The sequence below is a fragment of the Cucurbita pepo genome, chromosome LG17, assembly GCF_002806865.2.
Source record: "Cucurbita pepo subsp. pepo cultivar mu-cu-16 chromosome LG17, ASM280686v2, whole genome shotgun sequence".
In the NCBI taxonomy this organism is placed as follows: Eukaryota; Viridiplantae; Streptophyta; class Magnoliopsida; order Cucurbitales; family Cucurbitaceae; genus Cucurbita; species Cucurbita pepo.
In genome coordinates, this window is record NC_036654.1 from 3737067 (window position 1) to 3758236 (window position 21170).

General features: G+C 34.6%; 1 protein-coding gene across 1 annotated transcript; it reads left to right on the top strand.

Annotated features, from left to right (window-relative positions):
- Positions 1-13488: 13488 nt before the first annotated feature.
- LOC111778756 lies at positions 13489-14596 on the top strand. The gene is made up of 3 exons (XM_023658729.1): positions 13489-14060; positions 14168-14263; positions 14317-14596. The coding sequence occupies exons 1-3, from the start codon at positions 13489-13491 to the stop codon at positions 14594-14596; spliced, it is 948 nt and encodes a 315-aa protein (XP_023514497.1).
- Positions 14597-21170: the final 6574 nt, after the last annotated feature.

Genomic DNA, 21170 nt, shown 5'->3' on the forward strand with positions numbered 1-21170 from the left:
AGAAGAAGACCTCCGAATTCCTTAATTCAAAGTCGAGGCTACTCGCCGCATTAACCCAGACAACTTCGGAATGGTCAAGCTATTCAAGGCAATCAAGATAAATTAATTAGGAAGTAACAACAAAATAAAACAAGAAGTGAAGAAACAAATAAGAGACAAAGATATTTTTAGATATAGTTGCACACTGAAAAAAAGAATTCCAAAGAGAATGGTTGATCGAACACAACAATTCCAGATTTATATGCTTTAGGAAAAAATGAGAATTGAAATTGATTTGATCTTTAAATAAACTTGCAAATGGTCTAATGATAATGATTTTTTTTTTCAAGATCTAAATATGATTTTAAGAGACAATAAGAACAAAATAGAAAGATAATGAAGAACGATGGAAATGGCAGTAAGAAAATAAATGACAGATTTAAAGAAACGATAAACAATAGTGGAAATTAAAGATAAAATCAATTCTAGAGTCGGCCACAAAGATGTAACCTATGCTTTGATACCAAATTGATAAGGCAACCCTAATCCTCATACCAACAATCTAAGCTTTTGTTGAAGTAAGAACCCTTGAATCAAAGTAATTAACACCCCCAAATTTGGATCAACCAAGAGATAAGACTAGAATTAGATTACCTCTTATGCTCGAAGATCTAGAACCAAGATTTGGAAACCTTGTTCTAAATTGAGTCACTCCACAATCGAACTTGATCAAGGCTTTATTGAATGGCTCGGGTGCAATTCCACCACAAGAATTGCTTGAAACTTAGAAATGACAAATATGATGCTCGGATTTCTAAGGGAACCGTCTCAATTTGAGATCTGAATTACATTCATCCACGAATTTGAATTTTACATAACATATTGTGGGTATTTATAGTCTCCCGAGAAAAGACGTTTGTGGACGGGATTTATTCCCGATCCCCTTTAATCTCCACAAAAAAAAAAGTCAAATTGACCATTTGACTTTTACATAACTTATGAAATTAAAAATAGTTTTTTTTAACAAATGTTGATGTGCTTGAGTGGCTAATGCGACAGGTTTGATTCTTATCAATGTCATTTCTCATTTTTCGGTCTACGTATCATACATAATCCTAACAGGGTTACATTTCATTTCATTTACCGTGATATCATGTCATTCATAACAGGCTGTGTACATATAATTTAGAAAACATAACATAACTCTCCATGCTTTTAACATGTCGTTTCATAACGTGCAATTCATACAATAATTACCTTAATGATCACACAAAATAATTTAAGAATAACATATCACATCACAATATATCGTATCATAAACATGTCATATCGTAAACACTTTGTGGTAATATCGTTCCCTAACTTATCATAGCCTTAACGTTCTTATACCTATCATAGTCATATCGTTACGTGAACGTACCTTAGTCATATCATCACAGGAACGTATTCTAACGCTATCGTTCTATCAATCTATCACAAACGTATCCCTTTCTACCCATATCCTAATCATATTCTTTCATCAATCTCCCATATCCATAGCACTCCAGTATGTAACCTAACCTTAACGTTTCATGAACGTATCTTACTCCTATCGTTAGATTTTGTTTTGTGCATCATTCTCGTATCCTATCTCAAACATATCCTTGAATACATCGTACCATAATTATTATCATACAATTCACATATTATAACATAACATAAACATAATATAAGCATACCGATTCACAGATAATTCATACATATCAGTATATATGACCTGTGCAGAACCATGGGGCACGTGTCAACATCAAATATAACCATGACGATAGTAAGACCACTTACCTGGTTAGCATAAGTCGTTGTCACGAATATATCTTTAATGAAAGTTCGATTCCGTCCTTTGAAATCCAAGTCAACCTATGTGAACCCATGACATCAGTTTCAAGTTTGAACTCTATGAAATTATCTCTAATCTACCTTGGTTCATTGTTAAAAGTCTTGAAATGTTGTATATATATATATATATATATATATATATATATATATATATATATATATATAATANAAAAGTCTTGAAAGGTTGTATATATATATATATATAATATGTTATTTTCACTAAATATCTTATTTTCTATTATTACTTTTGTAGGGAATTTTTTGTTACTCGACAATGGACAAAATTTGATGGAGTTTCTTGTCGTCTGATGTTTTCAATTTTATTTTTAAGTTCTATTCACCAAATCTTTTCTCAATCTTCCCACCTCACTTCTGATTGTATAAATAGATTTACATTCCCTAAACAGACATTACAGATATTATTGGCCAATTTTAATAGATTGCATGGCCAATTTTAATAGATTGATGGCCTAATCTTACAATTTATAGACCAAAATGAGATTTGATTATTACATGATCGGGTAAAATATTTAATAAAGGGAAGAAGATATGATGCTAAATTAATTTCTTATAACCATATCTATACAAGAGAGGAAATCTGAGATAGGATTTTACTATAATAACAGACCAAAATCTCTAAATCTGCAATATGATTGTTGAAAGCCATTTTACTTTTCTCTCAAATCTTACATTTTTTTGTTTGTTTTTTTTTTTTTTCAGTAACTACTTTTACTTTTTGGCATAAGGATGGGTTGAGGAGAGATAACTGTAGGAAGGGATGAAATGTCAGTGGAGAGGAGTGGGGAAAGGTTGTTTCTTCTTATTTATTTATTTATTTATTATTATTTTTATAATTATTTTTATTGGTTTATTTCTTTATTTATTATTATTATTATTATTTTGCTATTACACCATAGTTCCGACAACATAAGGTAAGACCTTGCTCCATAATGAACCTTTGAAGGATGTTCCATAAACCTAGAAATAATACCAACAGTAAATGCAATGTCGGGTCGTGTGTGCATTAAGTAAATTAATCCGCCAACCAAGCTTTTGAACCTTCTAACATCTACCATTTCTGCTCCATCCTCATGTTGTAATTTCTCATTAATATTCGTTGATGTGACTGCACGGTTACAATTAAGCATACTATATTTACTCATAATATCTTTGACATATTTTCTTTGCGAAATAAAAATCTCATATTCAACTTGACATGCTTCAAGACCAAGAAATAGTGCAATAAATCCATATCCGACATGCTTGTCTAGGACGTGTTGTCCATAGCCTCATGCCCATTCCAAACCCCTTTTGCATGCTTTCATCTTAGATATGTCTTTACTATTTTCATGTTCTGTCAATATGAGGGTGTATGATCGTTCATCAAAATCATGTCTACACCCACGAGAGGTAAATGTCCCGAAATGTAGTATAGGGATATGACTAGTTGTCACCTGTTCCTTTATTTGCTTATAGTCATGTAACGCTGTTTTCTTCAATTCTTTCAGATCGTTTTCAAATGTATTTTCTCGCTCATGTTTTCTAGAACATTTTCCTCACACGTGACTCGAGGCCCAAACATACGTCGACGTTGTCTGCAGTGCTTGAATTTTTTACGACTCACTTGTTCGCTAGAATAGAACAAGTGCCCCACAATCGCTGTTCCACTACTCCAAGAGTGCGATTGTGACAAGTGGTATCAGAGCCAAGTCAACTCTCTAGAAAGTATTACACAAACATGTCCGTTAAAAAACAAGTGACAAGTCCTAGGTTAATTGATTAGCTGAAATCGAAAAACAATTACTCTACATGAGTGAAATTCCTGATGGAATAACCCTTTTGGATGGAATCTTGAATGAATGAGATTGCCGCTAAAGCTGAAAGAATCGATGAGATGACAGACCACCTTGAGGCAATGCCTGTAAGCGAATTACTGACTAGGGTCCTGACTAGGGTCGAGGCCCTATAAGACAAGGCCAAAAATGCTGGTAGCTTCGAGCATAGGGATAACCAGACGGGCTTGGTTGCCCAAATGGAAGAACGTGTCGAAGCCTTAGACAATGCCCAACAAGGGATCATTCATATGGTCTCAGATTTTTCTAAAGAATTGAGAACAACCCTTGGAGTGGTCAAGGTTGAAGTGGCGAATCTAAGCACCAGATTAAACCTCAACATGAGAGTGATGGGAAACCAAACCCCAACAGAGGGTGTAGCATAGTTTAACAAGATAAAAATCTCTGAGCCTAACTTCTATGGGGTTCAAGATGCCAAGGCTCTAGAGAACTTTATTTTTTACCCCAGACATTACTTTCCAGCCACAAATATCGTGGCAGAAGAAGCGAAGGTCACGTTGACAACAATGCATCAACTGACGATGCAAAGTTGTGGTGGAGGTCCAAGTACATGGACATTCAAGATTGTTGATGTACTGTGGACAATTGGCTTGAAAGAAGTAACTCCGCTCTCAGTTCTTCCTAGAGAATGTCGAGATAATCGCAAGAAGGAAGTTAAGAGAGCTGAGTCATACGGGCAGTATCCAAGACTACGTTAAGTAGTTTTCTGAGCATATGTTAGATATCTGCGATATGTCCGAGACAGACAAGATCTTCAGTTTTTTGAGGTTCCGAAGTCCTGGGCGAAAACCAAGCTCTACGAACAGAGAGTTCAGAACCTTTCCACGGTCTATGCTATTGCTGAATGATTGTTTGATCTTAGTGTCAATGAACTCCAAAAGAGATAAGACAGAACCAGGCGTCTACAGTGGTGAAAATAAAAATTATTGACCAAACTCACTCAGAGGTGGGAGAAGTTGTTAAGGATATTTAGCCTTAAATTATAGTTTACCCTATTATCATATTTGACGGTTTATTTTAGGCAAATATCTAGATATATGCGTTCCATTAAGGCTTACTGTAGGTATCATATTTTCCCATTTATTATAGGCAAATATATTGTATCCATCTATGGTCCATTCCATATCATTTGTAATTTACCATAGTTCTCTATTTTGAAAATGTTTATAAATAGAGAACTTTCATCACTATCTACATGTGGTGGTTTTAGCAAATATTCTCATGGTATCAGAGCCCCTTCGATTTAACAACCTTGATCCTTTCTTCTCAATTGCTTCCGAATTCTCTTATCATCTTTTTCCTTTCAATACTTTAATCCATATGATAGTCAATTTATCCCTTTCCTGATAGCCAAGACATGTTGGACTATGTTGATGGAACTATGGTTCCACCACCTCGCTTTGAACCAGAAACCTCCTCAACACTTAACACAAAATATTTGTCATGAAAAGCAGTCGAACAATCACTTCTCTGTCTCCTACTCTCTTCTCTCACCGAGGAAGCCATTCTTATCGTCGTTGGTCTCTCCACTACACGTGACGTTTGTCTCGCGTTGATAACTATGAAAGTTCGTGAACTGAGACTCAAGGATGACTTGCAGCTGAGGAAACATGACACCAAACATGTTGCTGAGTATGCTCAAACCTTCAAAATAATTTGTGACCAACTTCATGCCATTGCAGACCCGTCGAGGACATTGATACAGTGTACTTGTTTCTTTGTGGACTCGGCACCAATTTTTCAACTTTTTCTACTGCTCAAATGGTTCTCACCTCTCTTCTCTATTTTACAGATTTAGTCTCAAAAGCTGAAAGTTTTGAGTTGTTCCAGTGCTCTCCTTAGTTTTCTGACTTCATTCCTACGACATTCACAGCCATTAATCATAGTCGCACCCATTGAAGCCACCATGATTCCTCCACCACCTCGTTGTGAAATATGTCAAACGGAGGGCCATTATGCTAACCGCTGCAACCAACAGTACGTTCGGCCTTGCTGAAGCCTTTTATAGTACTTGGCAGCTTGCGAAGGCTTCCGCAACGTGAGCATTTTGTATTATTTGGCAGCTTGCGAAAAATCATTGATTGCTTTATTCCCACAATGAAAGTAGGTCATCTAACGTGCTAGATCTTATTTATTGTGATCTTTGGGGACCTTCCCCCATCAAAATCAATTCGGATTTTCTTTACTATGTTATTTTTATTGATGATTATTCTCGATTCAGTTAGCTTAACCCTTTAAAATTTAAATATGATTTCTTTGATATTTTTCTTTGAAACAAATTTAAATATGATTTCTTTGTTATTTTTCTTTTATTTACAAATTTTGTGAATAAAATAATATTGTGATTGTTTCAAGGTTTTTCAAAGTAATGAACCTGCCGAATTAAGAAAGTTTAGGTGACCGTATCTTTCACACTATGTTATCAAGATATGCTGTAATAACCAAAATTTAGCTTCAATTGGCTATATATATATATATATATATATATATAGATATATATATCTAAAAGAGATAGAATCCAAAGACATTTTTAAAAAATGGTGGGCAATCTTGGAGAAGAAAATGAAGTGTCTAAGCCTATTTTAGTTAATCCTATTGATTGCTTTGGTCCAAACAATATGATTAAATCATGTTTAGCAGCATCCAAGATGCAAACTAGACTTTCAAACATGATTAAGTCATGTTTAGCAGCATCCAAGATGCAAACTAGACTTTCACCATCCAAGATGTAACCTGTACTTTCCCATTGGCAAGTGACCATTTTGAATTCGATGACGGATTCAACTCTGGTCGTTTACTGCAAGTCGAAAGATAACGATCTGGGCGAGCATGTCATCAATGCCGGAGGCAATTACAACTGGAGCTTTAAAGAAAATCTTTTGCAAACAACATTGTTTTGGTGCAATTTTAGCAGCAAACATGGCCAAGCTACTGGTGATGTTTTTTTTGGCCAGAGCAACAAGGTTGGCTGAGTGATCAATGTGTTTATCATAACTGCATTTGGATAGCGGGAAATCAAGGCATTTCCTTGCATTATAATCCTACCAACACCAACAACTTAATGTATCATTGGAAATGATGTAATCCATTCTTCAATTGCATTATCTCGTCAATCCTAAGCTGCGAATAAAGATACTCGTTATTTATTTATGGTTCAAAATTCATCTCTTTAATATTTATTGAAATAAAAAGGGTAATAGTGACACTGACATATAATGCACCACAATTTACAAAGAGCTCTCCTTCATCAAAACTTCTCATGTTTGACTTAATAGCGATAAGTTGTACTTTCTATCCATTATTGAGTAATAATCATGATAATAACATATGAGGTCACTTTCTATCGAAGCGTTCTCATAGATGCGTCAATAGAGACCTTCGTTGAAGCAAGGTATAAGACATTGACAAAAGCTATGTACGACAATGCTTCTGGCATGTCGCTAACAAATGTGATCGTTTCTTGTGTAGGCATACGACCTCTTCTCTCACAAGGTTCTACCGATGCAGAGGCCAACATTATTTATTTATTTTTTTTTATTTTTTTATTTTTGTGGAAAATGTGTTTTTCGATAGAAGTATCTAGAAAAGTTCAAATCATATTTTTTTTCTAGATAGGAAACCAGAACCATCGTAAAAATAAAATTTTAATTACAATTTTACCTAAAAATCTATATCATAATTAGAACAATAATTTGAGTTCAATATTTAGATAATAGGTATACTATATAATTATATCTGTGACCACAATATTGGAGGCCAACAACTTCATTTTAAAATATTTAATCATATATTATGAGTTAGGTAAGATACATTGGTTACCTTAACTTTTACTCCCTAGGATAGAAGGTATGGGTTAATAACCAAAATTTATTGCACACTTTCAACTAATTGTGGTTAAAATATAACTATGCATGACCTCCGTTTGGGTAAATATATGTATGTATGTATATATATATATATATATATATATATATATATATATATAAGAGATAGAATCCAAATATGTTGGTAAAAAAGATGAGCAATCTTCGAGAAGAAAATGAATTCTCTAAGCATATTCTGTTTAATCGTGTTGGTTGCTTTGACATCGAACAATATGTGAAGTTTCACCCAAAGGCAACTGACTTTTGTAAATGAGATGACTGCTTCAGCTCTAACTGTTCATTGCAAGTCAAAGGATGATGATAAGGGTGAGCATGTCGCACCGGAGATAATTACAATTAGTGTTTTAAAGAAAATTTTTGGCGTTCTACATTGTTTTTGTGCCATTTTAGCAGTAAATATGGACAAGTTACGGTGATGTTTTCTGGACAGAGAAAAGAAACTGGTTTAGTGATCAATGTGTTCATCATAACAGCACTTGGGCAGGTGGAGACCAAGGTATTCACTTGTATCTTGATCTCTCAATGCCTTCAAATTAATGTATCATTGGAAGTGATGTAAATGGGACTTTCATTCAATTCCAATAAATAATTTTATGAATAAAAACGATCGTTCTCTTTTTCTCAGATAAAATGTTCAATTCTAATCAAATTTGATTCTCAAAATTTTAAAATTTGAACAATGTCTTCAAACTAATTAGTTGGGATATGATAACCCTTACGTCGAGACACTATCATGGATGCATCGGTCAAAGCTTTCTGGCAATGCAATATATATGGCGTCGGTAAAACTCACACATGTCACGGACTCCAATCTGGCGCCAATAGATGTGAACAAATCCATCATTTGTAAGTATAGTATGAGGTTATTCTTCACTTCCAAGTTTATGAAATTCTTAGTTTAGAAAATTTGTCATTCAAAATTTCCGCTCCTAAAGAGATAAAACAAAATTTCATCTAAATAGCATATCATATCTTACATTCAAATCGAGAATGCATGATTTCACTAGACATATTATATGTACATTTAAATAAACCATGCAAGAAAGTTAGGGTGACATTACCTTTGGCAAGTGTGTTCATATTATTCTATTTATAGTAAATAAAAACTCATTTATAATTTTGAAATTCTCGTCAATAAATAGAGATCTGCTCTGATCCAGGGCTTTAAAAACTTATTAAATGAGTTGTTTACAATTTTAAAATATCAATCAATAATTAGATGATTTGCCGTCATAAAGGCCTTTAAATAAAACAAAATTTCACAACTTTTTCAATAGGTTTTAAATAAAATTTCACAACTTTTTCAATAGGTGCATACAAGTAACGGTATAGGTACTCAATTTTGCTATATATATACACACGAGGCAAAATCAGAACAAGTTGTGTAAAAAAAAGTGAGCAATTCCAAAGAAAAAAAAAATGAATTCTCTTAGTATATTCTGTTCAATCATATTGATTGCTTTGAAACCAAACAATAAGATTAAGTCGTGTTTAGCAGCATCCAAGGTGCAAGTCACATTGTCATCATCCAAGATGCAACCTCCAATTGTTAAGTGACCTTTTTGAATTTGATGGCCGATTCAACTTTTGTGGTTCACTACAAGTTGAAAGATAACGATCTGGGCGGGCATGTCATCAATATTGGAGGCACCGGATATAATTATAACTAGAATTTTAAAGAAAATTTTTGGCGTTGTACATTGTTTTAGTGCTATTTTAGCAGTGGTGATGTTTTCTGGACAGAAAAAGGAAACTAGTTTAGTGATCAATGCCTTAGTAACTGTACTTGGGTAGGTGGAGACCAGGTGAATTCACTTGTATCTTGTTCTCTCAATGTCTTCAAATTAATGTATTGGAAATGATGTAACACTAAAAAATCTCAACGCCTTCAAATTAATGTGTCATTGGAAATGATGTAAATGTGATTTTCATTCAATTCCAATAAATAATTTTATGAATAAAAACGATGGTTATCTTTTTCTGAGATAAAATGTTCAATTCTAATCAAATTTTATTCTCAAAATTTTAAAATTTAAACAATGTCTTCAAACTAATTAGTTGGGATATGATAACCCTTACATCGAGACACTATCATGGATGCGTTGGTAAAAACTTTCTGGCAATGCTATAGATGTGGCGTCGGTAAAAGTCACACGTGTCAAGAACTCCAACCTGGCGCCAATAGACGTGAACAAATCCATGTCAAGCATACGATGGTTAATTTTTGTTTGGGACCTCATCATTTGTAAGTATAGTATGTGGTTATTCGTCATTTCCAAGTTTATGAACTTCTTGGTTTGGAAAATTTGTCATTCAACGTTTAGATACGGTCATTATGAATCCCTCATCATGTATTTTGGATTCATCAATGCCCATGTCATGTTCATGGAGTTGATGAACTGAGTGTTCAAGGGGTGTCTGAAACGTTGGTTATCACGTTCATATATGACATCCTTGTGTATTCTATAACGATCTAGGAAGTCCTCCAGAAAGTCCTGACAATTTTGAGGGAGAACAAGTTGTATGTCAAATGCTCCAGGTGCGAATTTTGGTTACGGAAGGTCTCATTTTTAGGACATTGATCACTCGTGAAGAAATATAGTAAAATGGTGTAAAGTTCACAAGAATAAGTGCAAGTATACAATGTCACACGTAGAAAGTAACAAGTAAATTGTAAGTTTCAAGCAATTCTTGTGGTAGAATTGCACTTGAGCCATCCAATCAAGCCTGGATCAAGTTCGATTGTGGAGTGACTCAATGTAGAACAAGGTTTCCAAACTTTGCTTCTAGATCTTTGATCATAAGAGTAATCTAATTCTAGCCTTATCTCTTGGTTGATCAAAATTCGTATAAGAAGGTGTTAATTACTTTGATTCAAGGGTTCTTGTTTCAACAAAAGCTTGGATCATTGGGCTAAGGATTAGGATTGCCTTATCAGTACTATAGGTATTTTGTATAAGATTTTGCCATTACAGCCTCACCGCTGATGTATTTGACTAGGAAGGCCGTTCCGTTTGTGTGGATCGAGGCATGTGAAGCGAGTTTCCAAGATTTGAAACACAGGTTTGTGAGCTTAGTATGCCAACAGGTGAAGACACCAAGACAGAGAACGTCAGGATTGTTGCAACCTCTGAGCGTGCTGGAGTGAAAGTGAGACAATATAGCTATAGACTTTATTGTAAGTCTACCCTGAATGTTGAAAGGGTATACAATGATATGGGTGATCGTCGATAGATTGACCAAGTTGGCACACTTTCTACCTAGTAAGATCACCTACACAGAAGATAATTGGGCATAGTTAAACATGAGGGAAATCGTTAGATTGCATGGAGTTCGAGTGTCTATTGTATTGGACTGGGACCCACTTTTTGCGTTGGTATTTTGTCATAGCCTTCAGAACGTGTTAGGTACTCTCCTTGATTTCTATAGTTCCTTCCAAGTCATGTTCTTAAATCTTTCTTCGAGTCAATTGTGTAAACTTGGTTGCAATTTTTAGATCTTAGTTGGAATAATTTACGTTTTAGTTTAGAAAATAAAATGCCATGGATTAACCGTGTATTCTAGAAATTTATGGTTTGAGATTAGAAATTAAATATCAAAATTATCTACTTATTTATTTCAATGTCTTACCACTCTTCCCATTTTGACTTTAGGAAAAATGTTAGATAATCCTAGAAAAATTAAATATTAAAAATATCTAAGTGTTTGGGGAGTTTAGGTTGCAAAATTAGACAAATTTTTAAAAATAAAATCAAAAAATCAAAAGAAATTTGCCAAAATCAAGTTTGAAGCTTGGAAAGGGAAGCTAGAAACTGAACCTGAGCTTTAGAGGTAGCGCCTAGACAACAGGTTTTAATCAAAACTTGTGATAGGCTTCGATAAAATCCAATAGCCTTCAACCCATCCATTTCCGGTCAAACGCAATCACAGACACACCAAAATCAAACCAATAACCTTCGGCCTAGATCTGCCAGACTCCAAGCCCAACCCAACCAGACCTGGTGACTCGATGTTGTGCCAGATAAGTACGACCACTGTTTGGCCAATTTAAAATATTATAAGCTAAATTAGAGGTTTAATTATGAAGATTAGGTAGATTAAATCGTTCAAACATATTTTAACTCGATGTTGTGAACTCACACAAGTTGACTTAATTTCAAGTGACAGATCCGAACTAGCTCCACGGATAAATTACTGACTTTAAGTTAAGTTACTCAGGTAAGGGACCTTAATGTTGGTTTGGTTGGATGATTTGATGATTATATGAATGACACATGCACTGTGTCTCTGCACGAAACATATTTTATCATTGTATGACGTGTACTATCTTACATTTACGCTATGTTATGCTATGTTGTAGAGCTCCATTATGTTAGGCTATGTCATGTTATGTTGTGCCATGTTGTAAGTTATGCTATAATATGTTCATGCCATAATATGGAGTTATATTATATTATCAATGACACATGATGCGCAACCCTCGAACTTATATACACTAATTATGAAAGATGTGATAAGTATAATTATGTATAGTCTATATTCACGTTATATCATGAACGAAAGGAGGTACAATTTGTATCTTAAACATATACCATGATTTTAAGATATGGAGATCTCATGCATTTATGTGTGTTATGTGCATCAAGATACTTCTCCGTTATGATTAGTAAGGACGTGTACCTTACGATATTTATGTTTGTCATGATATCATGTGGATTCGTACCCGACTTGCTGTCCATAGTGCTAGCGTGCACTAGCTCGACGAACCAAGCTTGGGGTACATATATAGCTCACTTGGTGGGTTTATGGGCATGTGTGTGGCCCATGTGTGAGGAAGTACTGCACGTCCAACCCTACCTGAACTGGAAAGCGGAGGCCAAAGCCGTGTAACGATATTTTTAAAAGAATATGTCCCACCATGATTGCTTGTGTAGGCATTTCTGGCCTCAACCATGGGGTTACTTACTAAATTTTCTTCAAATACTCAAGTTACGTGTTATTCTTATTTTTAAGTAAAGGTAAGGTACCTTTGCATGGATGACGCCGACGCTGTGGAAGCCATGAAATCGAAGCTAGGGTAGATGCATTCATGTTGTTTTTATGGCCCTTCGGTTAGTTTAGACACTTCAAGAGATGAGACAGTAGGTTGCTTTTTGGCACTCCAAAAAACGAGATTGTAAACAAGATAAATAGAATAGATTGATGTAGAACGATGAGTATCGGTTCAACCAGCCCAGTCAGCATCTGAATAAGCCACTATCACACTAGGAACAATGGATGGACCAAAGGTAAGACCATTGAAGAAGAATGAAGTTTCATATTATAAATTTTTGGTGGATTACAATTTAGAGTAATTTAGATTGATTGTATTTCATTAATGTATTTTAAGACTTTTAATTTACTTTAGGTTACAATTACATAATGGTTTAATATAGCCATTACGTATGAATGTTACAACTCTTGGAATGTCTTTAATAGTTTCATTTTGAGGCTATATAAAGTCATGTATGTTATATTTGTAGGTGGACTTGAAAAATGTAGTAAAAGAAGCATTTGTGCTTTTCTTTAGCCAATGGCTAAGTTTCTTTGCAATTCTATGTAGTTTAGGTTGCATGTAGAATCATTCAAGCTCGACATGATCAATCTTGCTTGTGGAGTGATTCGAATCTCAATCATTTGTTCTTGCATTGAGATATTAGATCAACAAGAATCATTCAAGCTAGACATGATCGATCTTGCTTGTGGAGTGATTTGAATCTCAAACAATGTTCTTACCTTGAGATATTCGATCAACAAGGTAATCCGAATCTTATTCCCTTTGTAGTGATTCCTTATCTTATCAAATGGAATGTTGAGAAAGGATGGTAGAAATGCATATTGAACATTAGAAATAGATGATGCAAATGCAAGCCGCAATCCCTTTAAAATCCCAAAACAATGGCGAAGAAGAAGCTCACGCGATCGGCGAACGAGCCAAAGAAACTACCGGATCAGCAGGAGGAGAACAGAGATTCAGAGCAACACCCAAATCTACCATGGATAAATATGTGGAGAAGTTTCAGTTGCCGACATTGAAATCGCTGAACGAGCGCCTTTTGAAGGAGAAACATGAGAAGAGAAAGGAGTTTGGAGCTCTGGTTCAGGCTAAAGAGGGTTTGGAGCTCGACTTGAAGAAGAATGCCGACCAGAAGAAACAGAGTCAAATGGATGAAATGGGAGATAGGATTTGTAGGTTAGTTGGGAGTGAGAGAGTGAAGAATGTGGAGATTGTGAGATTGAAAGATGAGAATAATGGGCTTGTTTTGAAAGTTGAGGAAGAGAGGGAGAAATGGATGAAGGTTTGTTGTAAGAGGGATGGAATTAAGGCTGATTTTGATGGATGGTTGGAGGAATTAGGGGATTTGAGAAGGAAAATGGATGAAAGGAGAAGAATGAGAAAAGGGCTTTGGAAGAGATGGAAGATTTGGAGGTGAAATGCAAGAAGTTGTCTTGTGAAAAGATGAAAAGTGAGATTATGAATGGGAATCTGTTCAAAGAGAAGAAATTTGTTACGAGGTTATTGGATGAATCTGGTAGGGTTATTGAAGATTTGGAGAGAAGAGTCGATTCGAAAACGAAAGAGAAAGTAGAGATTGAAAAGGAAAAGAAAGTTTTGGAAATGGAGATTGAAAGGTTAGTGAAGGAAGTGGTTGAACTGTGGCGTCTTGCCAAATATTGTAGTTCAGAAATATTTTGAGTGAAGTGACTAGAAGTGAACTAAAGCCAGTAACTCTCTACGTCGACAACAAATCTGCGATTGCACTGATAAAGAATCTTGTATTTCAGGGACGCAGCAAAGACATTGACACTCTCTTCCACTTCATCCACGAGTGTATTGAGAAGAGACAAATCGTTGTGGAGTTCGTATGCACTAGGGAGCAATGTGCAGATATTCTAACAAAGGCCCTAACAAGGGCTAAGTTTGCAGAGATGCGAGATGGTGGAACCATAGTTTCATCAACGTAGCCCAACATGTCTTGACTATCAGGAGAGGGATAAGTTGGCTTTCCAAAGAAGATAATTATTGAAAGAAAGTTTGACGGCGATCATATGGATTAGATTATTGAAAGGAAGAAGATGATAAGAGAATTCGGAAGTCATTGAGAAGAAAGGATCAAGGTTGTTAAACCGAAGGGGCTCTGATACCATGAGAATATTTGCTAAAACCACCACACGTAAATGGTGATGAAAGTTCTCTATTTATAATCATTTTCAAAAAAAGAGAACGGTGGTAAATTACAAATGATATGGAATGAACAATAAATGGATATAATATATTTGCCTATAATAAAAGAACAAATATGATAACTACGTAAGCCGCAATGGAACGCATATATGTAGATATTTGCCTAAAATAAATGGTCAAATATGATACATATGGTAAATCATAATTTAAGACTAAATATCCTTAACAACTTCTCCCACCTCTGGGAGAGTTTGGTCAATAATTTTTATTTTGCCCACTCGCGGACGCAAGGTTCCATCCTATCTCTTTTGGGGTTCATTGATACTAAGATCGAACAATCATTCAATGATAGCATAGACCGTGGAAAGGTTCTGAACTCTTTGTTCGTAGAGCTTGGTTTTCGCCCACGACTTCGGAACCTCAATAAAATTGAAGATCTTGTCTGTCTCGGACATATCAAGAATATCTAACATAAGGTCAGAAAACTTATTAACGTAGTCTTGGATACTTCAAGAAGACTTTCCATGTACCTCGACGACTCTATTTACCTATATTTGCATGTTCATGCAAAATGAGATTGCCAAACTTGGACACTCAAAATTCACTCAAATTTGTGGGATTATGTGGCAAGCATGCAAGTTTGAATTAACCAAATTTTGACACTCAAAATTCCACTTAAATTTGTGGGATTACGGGCAAACATGCAAGTTTGTTAAACCATATATTGACACTCAATTCCACTAACTATTTTTCCATTAAGTGAAGTCAATATTTTGACTTTCTATATAAATTCACCAATTAATTTAAATAATTAATACCAAATCAAAATAATCTTAAATGATTAATTAAACAATTTAATTAACATATAACATTAAATCAAATTTCAATCCCAATCAATTCCATCACATATGGATTATGAATCCATATTCATAATTAAAATATTTAAATCTGATGTAAATACCTTCAATTCTCTCATTTTGTTTAATTCGTAATTAAATCAAAATGCGGTTAAATATATCGTATATATTTAGTGATCACATTGTTTATGTCATATACAAAAGTGAGCCGCATCCATAGTGTTCCCAGGATAAGGTACTCAGCCTTATCCCTGTACTATAGATCATTTTGACTATATACTTGAACTTGATCCACAATTATGTCTCTACATATAGTTCAAGTAATCATACTATAGGCAGAGTATTTTTAGTTTATTGGATTTAGATTAATGACCGTAAAATTTACTTTATTCAATAATGATCTTTACTGAATAAACATCAATAATAATTGTATTGAAAATATAATATGTTTTTGTTTACAAACTATGAGTTTTAAGACATACAACCCAACAAACTCCCACTTGGACTAAAACTCTAGTGGGGTTTTATGTTGAGTAGAGAGAAAGACATAAATACAATAAACTAGGGCATCACATACCCATATTTTTTCTCCCACTTTAGATTACATAGCTCGTAGTCCTAGACTCAACAATGTTGTGCTCGTAAATGGATCAACAATGTTGTGCTCTGAAGCTATCTTTGTGATGATCACATCTCCTCATTGCAGAATCTCCCTTATGAGATGATATTTTCACTCAATATATTTTCCTCGCTTATGGCTTCTTAGTTCTTTAGAATTACAACTGCTCCACTATTATCACAGTAAAGAGTGATAGGCAAATGCATATTTGGAACAATTTCCAAATCAGTTAAGAACTTCCTAAGTCATACTGATTCTTTCGCTGCTTCACAAGCAGCAACATACTCAGCCTCCATGGTGGAATCAACAATGCAACTTTGCTTTATGCTTCTTCATATTATTGCTCCTCCGTTTAGAGGGAAAACAGATCCCGATGTCGATTTCCTCGAATAGATATCGGTCTGAAAATATGAGTCAGTGTACCCTATAAGGATCAGATCCTTAGTGTCGTACATTAGCATATAGTCCCTCATTCTCCTGAGATACATGAGAATATTTTTAACGACAGTCCAATGAGCATGTCCCGGATTGGACTGATATTTGCTGACAATTCCCATAACATAGTATATGTCGGATCGGATACACAACATGGCATACATTAGACTACCGACTCCTGATGCATAGGGAATATGTCTCATATCCTCAACTTCTTGAGGTGTCTTAGGACTTTGTTCCTTCGACAAACGAACTCCGTACCTGAAAGGTAATAATCCTTTCTTGGAGTCCTGCATCTTATATCGAACCAACATTTTGTCGATGTACGATGCCTAAGACAATGCTAGTGTTTTGTTCTTGCGATTCCGAACAATTTGGATTCTAAGAACAAATTGAGCCTCTCTCAAATCTTTCATTTAGAATTGTGTCGCTAGCCAATGCTTAATGTCAATTAGAAATCCCACATAACGTACAACACCAGGAAAACTACAGTAGAGTTGACTATCTTCTTATAAATACAAGGTTCGTGAACATTCTGTTTAAAGCCATAAGATTTGATAGCCGTATCAAACCTTATAATCCAAGATCGAGATGTTTGTTTCAACCCATAAATGGATCTTTTAAGCTTGCAAACCTTTTGCTCGTTATCCTGTTCGATGAACCCTTCTGGTTGAGCCATATAGATACTCTTCTCAAGATTGCCGTTTAGAAAAGGCAATCTCGACATCCATTTGCAAAATTTCATAATCATAAAATGTGGCAATGGACAAGAGTATTCTAATTGATTTAAGCATAGCCAACGGGAGAGAAGGTTTCTTCATAGTCCACCCCCTCTCTTTGGGTATAACCCTTTGCTACAAGTCGAGCTTTAAAGGTCTGTACCTTACCAGCTTGGTATCGTTTCCTCTTGGAGATCCATTTGCAACCAATAGGTTTTACCCCATCTGGTTGATCTACAAGTTCCCAAACTGAATTGAAGTACATTGACTTCATTTCAAGATTCATGGCTTTGATCCACTGATCTCTATCTTCATCATTCATTGCCTGTTTATAGGTCAATGGATCCTCAACACCATCATCAGGTATGATGACCTATGTTTCTGCCAAACCCAAGTAGCGATCGTGTTGAGTTATAACTCTTCCACTACGTCGAGACATTCTCAACTCTTGAGAAGGATGTGATTGACTAGAAGTGCGAGCTCCATCAACAACTCATGTTGAAGGACCAGCCTGATCAACAACTCTTGTTGTTTTATCAGTAGCTTCTTTAGAAATCTCACTCAATACTAGTTTGCTGCGAGGTTGATGATTTCTTACGTGGTCTTCCTCTAAGAATGTAGCGTTTGTTGATACAAACATTCTATTTTCTTGTGGGTCATAAAACATACCACCTTTCGTCTCTTTGGGGTATCATACGAATAGGCATAATTTTGAACGACGTTCTAATTTCTTGGGTTTTTAAACCAACACATGTGCTAGGCATCCCCAAATCCTGAAGTGACGTAAACTACCTTTACGCCCTCTCCATAACTCATAAGGTGTTTCTGAAACACTCTTAGAAGGAACCATGTTCAAAATTTATGCAGCAGTCTCCATTGCATATCCCAAAAACGAATCAGGTAATTGAGCGAAACTCATCATAGACCGAACCATGTCTAACAGAGTTCTATTTCTTCTTTCTGTTACACCGTTCTGTTGAAGCATACCAGGGGCTAAGAGTTGAGACGTGATTCCATGTTCTATCATATAGTCCTTGAATCTTAAGTAAATATACTCTCCACCTCGATCTGATCAAAGTGTTTTAATTGTTTTTCCTAATAGATTCTCAAGACAGGACTCACATAGAGGTAAAGAGTTGTCTTCTAATCTAACTCATTTAGAAGTTCTCTTCTAACCAATCTCCCAATCCTATTGAGATTAATGTGTCCTAGTCTTAAGTGCTAAAGATAGGTATTAGGAGAAATACTTTGTTGTTTATTTTTAGTTTTAGCTGTTTTAAACATCTCAGTATTTAAAATAGCTTTTGTTTTGCTCGGTTTTAACATATATAAGTTGTTTTCTAGTTTTGCAGAAAAAATCTGAATACCTCTTTTGAAAATGAACACTTCATTGATTTGAAAAGATATTTTGTACAATTGTTCTAATAAACAAGAGATAGATATTAGATTTCTTTTCATTCCATGAACAAAAAGTACATTATCTAATATAATGAATCTATCTCCGAAAAACAACTTTAAATTTCCTACTGATCTTGCTGAGACAACTTCTCCTATTCCAACCCTGAGTGTTATCTCGCCTTCCGCAAGCATTCTACAGGAACTAGTTTCCTAAAAAAAAAAGAACAAATATGATTAGTGACCCTGAATCCAGTATTCAAGTTGACTGATCATACTCTACTAAACATATTTCTACCGTGGATTGGTTTTGACATTTTAATACTTATAACATACTTGTAATGCATGAAACATGCTTAGCCTATGGTGGGATTTTAAATCTATATGACATACTTATGAATATACATTTTCTATTTAATTAAAACATACATTCACAATGAATAATTAATTAAACACACTAAAGTGGATTGGTTTTGGCATTTTTAAAGCAAGCAATTAACTAAATTATTACATTAATAATTAAAAATAACTTAAACCGCTCCTGAGGATCACAGTCGAACCATCCCTTCAAATGTTGAACCGGACCTCAACCAGCAGAAAAAACACCCAAACCGCCTCTTCCATCTTCTTCTTTGGTTAAGCTTGCTTTTGTTTCCATTATCGATTAATTACAACCTAAAATAGACTCTAATGACTCCATAAAAATTACAGACATTTCTTCCCTCGTTAAAGCCCATACACATTAGGCCAAATACAATAATTGTATCAAAGAGAAGCATAAAGAAAATTAAGAACCACAAAATTTCATTCAATGAAATGGTACCCACCATAGAAAAATATATTTACAAAAGTAACAAGAAAGAGAACACCAAAGAAAAACCAAGAATATAGTATTGTTTGCAAAGAATCCTATNTAATTGGCTAGCATATTCAAAAGCATTAAAACAAAATAAGTTTGAATACTAACCTTTTGTATTTTAAATTCTTTTTTCCTCACGAACCAGTTTCGAACCACCACTAGTGTCTTCCTTACTATTCTCTGACCTTAGAACGAGATTGTGGAATCCAGTGAGTGACTAAATTTGAAAGGAATTTAATATATGTAAAGAGAGAGTTTTGAGAGAATTTCTCAAAGGTTTACAAAAACACTTTACATGTACCTTGATCACTGTATTTATAGAGTGATATTTGCATGTTCATGCAAATTTGAGATTACCAAATTTTGACACTTAAAATTTCACTCAAATTTGTGTGATTATGTGGCAAGCATGCAAGTTCAAATTAACCAAATTTTGACACTCAAAATTCCACTCGAATTTGTGGGGTTTATTTGGCAAATATGCAAATTTGGTTAAACCAAATTTTGACACTCAAAATTCCACTTAAATTTGTGGGATTATTGGCAAACATGCAAGGTTGTTAAACCATACATGACACTCAATATTCCACTAACTCAAACATGTATTTTTCCGTTAAGTGAAGTCAATATTTTGACTTTCTCTATTTTAATTCACCAATTAATTTAAATAATTAATTCCAAATCAAAATAATATTAAATGATTAATTAAACAACTTAATTAATATTTAACATTAAATCAATACTAATCCCAATCAACTGGGCACATATTTTTTATGAATCGGTATTCATAACTAAAATATTTAAATTTTATTTAAATATCTCCAATTCTCTCATTTTGTTTAATTCGTAATTAAATCAAAATGCGGTTAAATATATCGTATATATTTAGTGCATATTCTCTAATTTGAGTTGGAACACTTCAAACTCACTCGTCACACTGTTCTAAGGTTTAGTCCGATATGAGCTAGCAAGGGGACCTAATGAACCTACAGATCATGGGTCCAACGATCCGACTTTAACTGGTTAAACTCATTAACCTTTTAATCAACATTTGTTAACTACTAGGACACTCAACTATAGCCTAGTAGTTGCACTCTCCTCACTATAGATATATTTCTATCCATTTGATATAACAATGTAAGCGATCCTTCACAGGTTGTTCGTAACCAGAGCTGGGTCAATTTACCGTTTTTACCCCTAAAGTTACTTGATATGTGGAAATCACTACAAGGGGAGTAAGATTCGGATTACCTTGTTGATCAAATATCTCAAGGCAAGAACATTGTTTGAGATTCGAATCACTCCACAAGCAAGATTGATCATGTCGAGCTTGAATGATTCTACATGCAACCTAAACACGTAGAATTGCAAAGAAACTTAGCCATTGGCTAAAGAAAAGCACAAATGCTTCTTTTACTATATTTTTCAAGTCTTCTTACAAATACAACATAGATGGCTTTATATAGCCTC

Excerpts from the sequence above, each read along its gene's own strand:
- LOC111778756 (XM_023658729.1), top strand. The coding sequence starts at position 13,489 with ATGCAAATGCAAGCCGCAATCCCTTTAAAATCCCAAAACAATGGCGAA. Across the intron at positions 14,061-14,167 it reads AAGAGATGGAAGATTTGGAG|GGTTATTGAAGATTTGGAGA; the intron begins GTGAAATGCAAG and ends TGAATCTGGTAG. Across the intron at positions 14,264-14,316 it reads TTGGAAATGGAGATTGAAAG|AAATATTTTGAGTGAAGTGA; the intron begins GTTAGTGAAGGA and ends ATTGTAGTTCAG.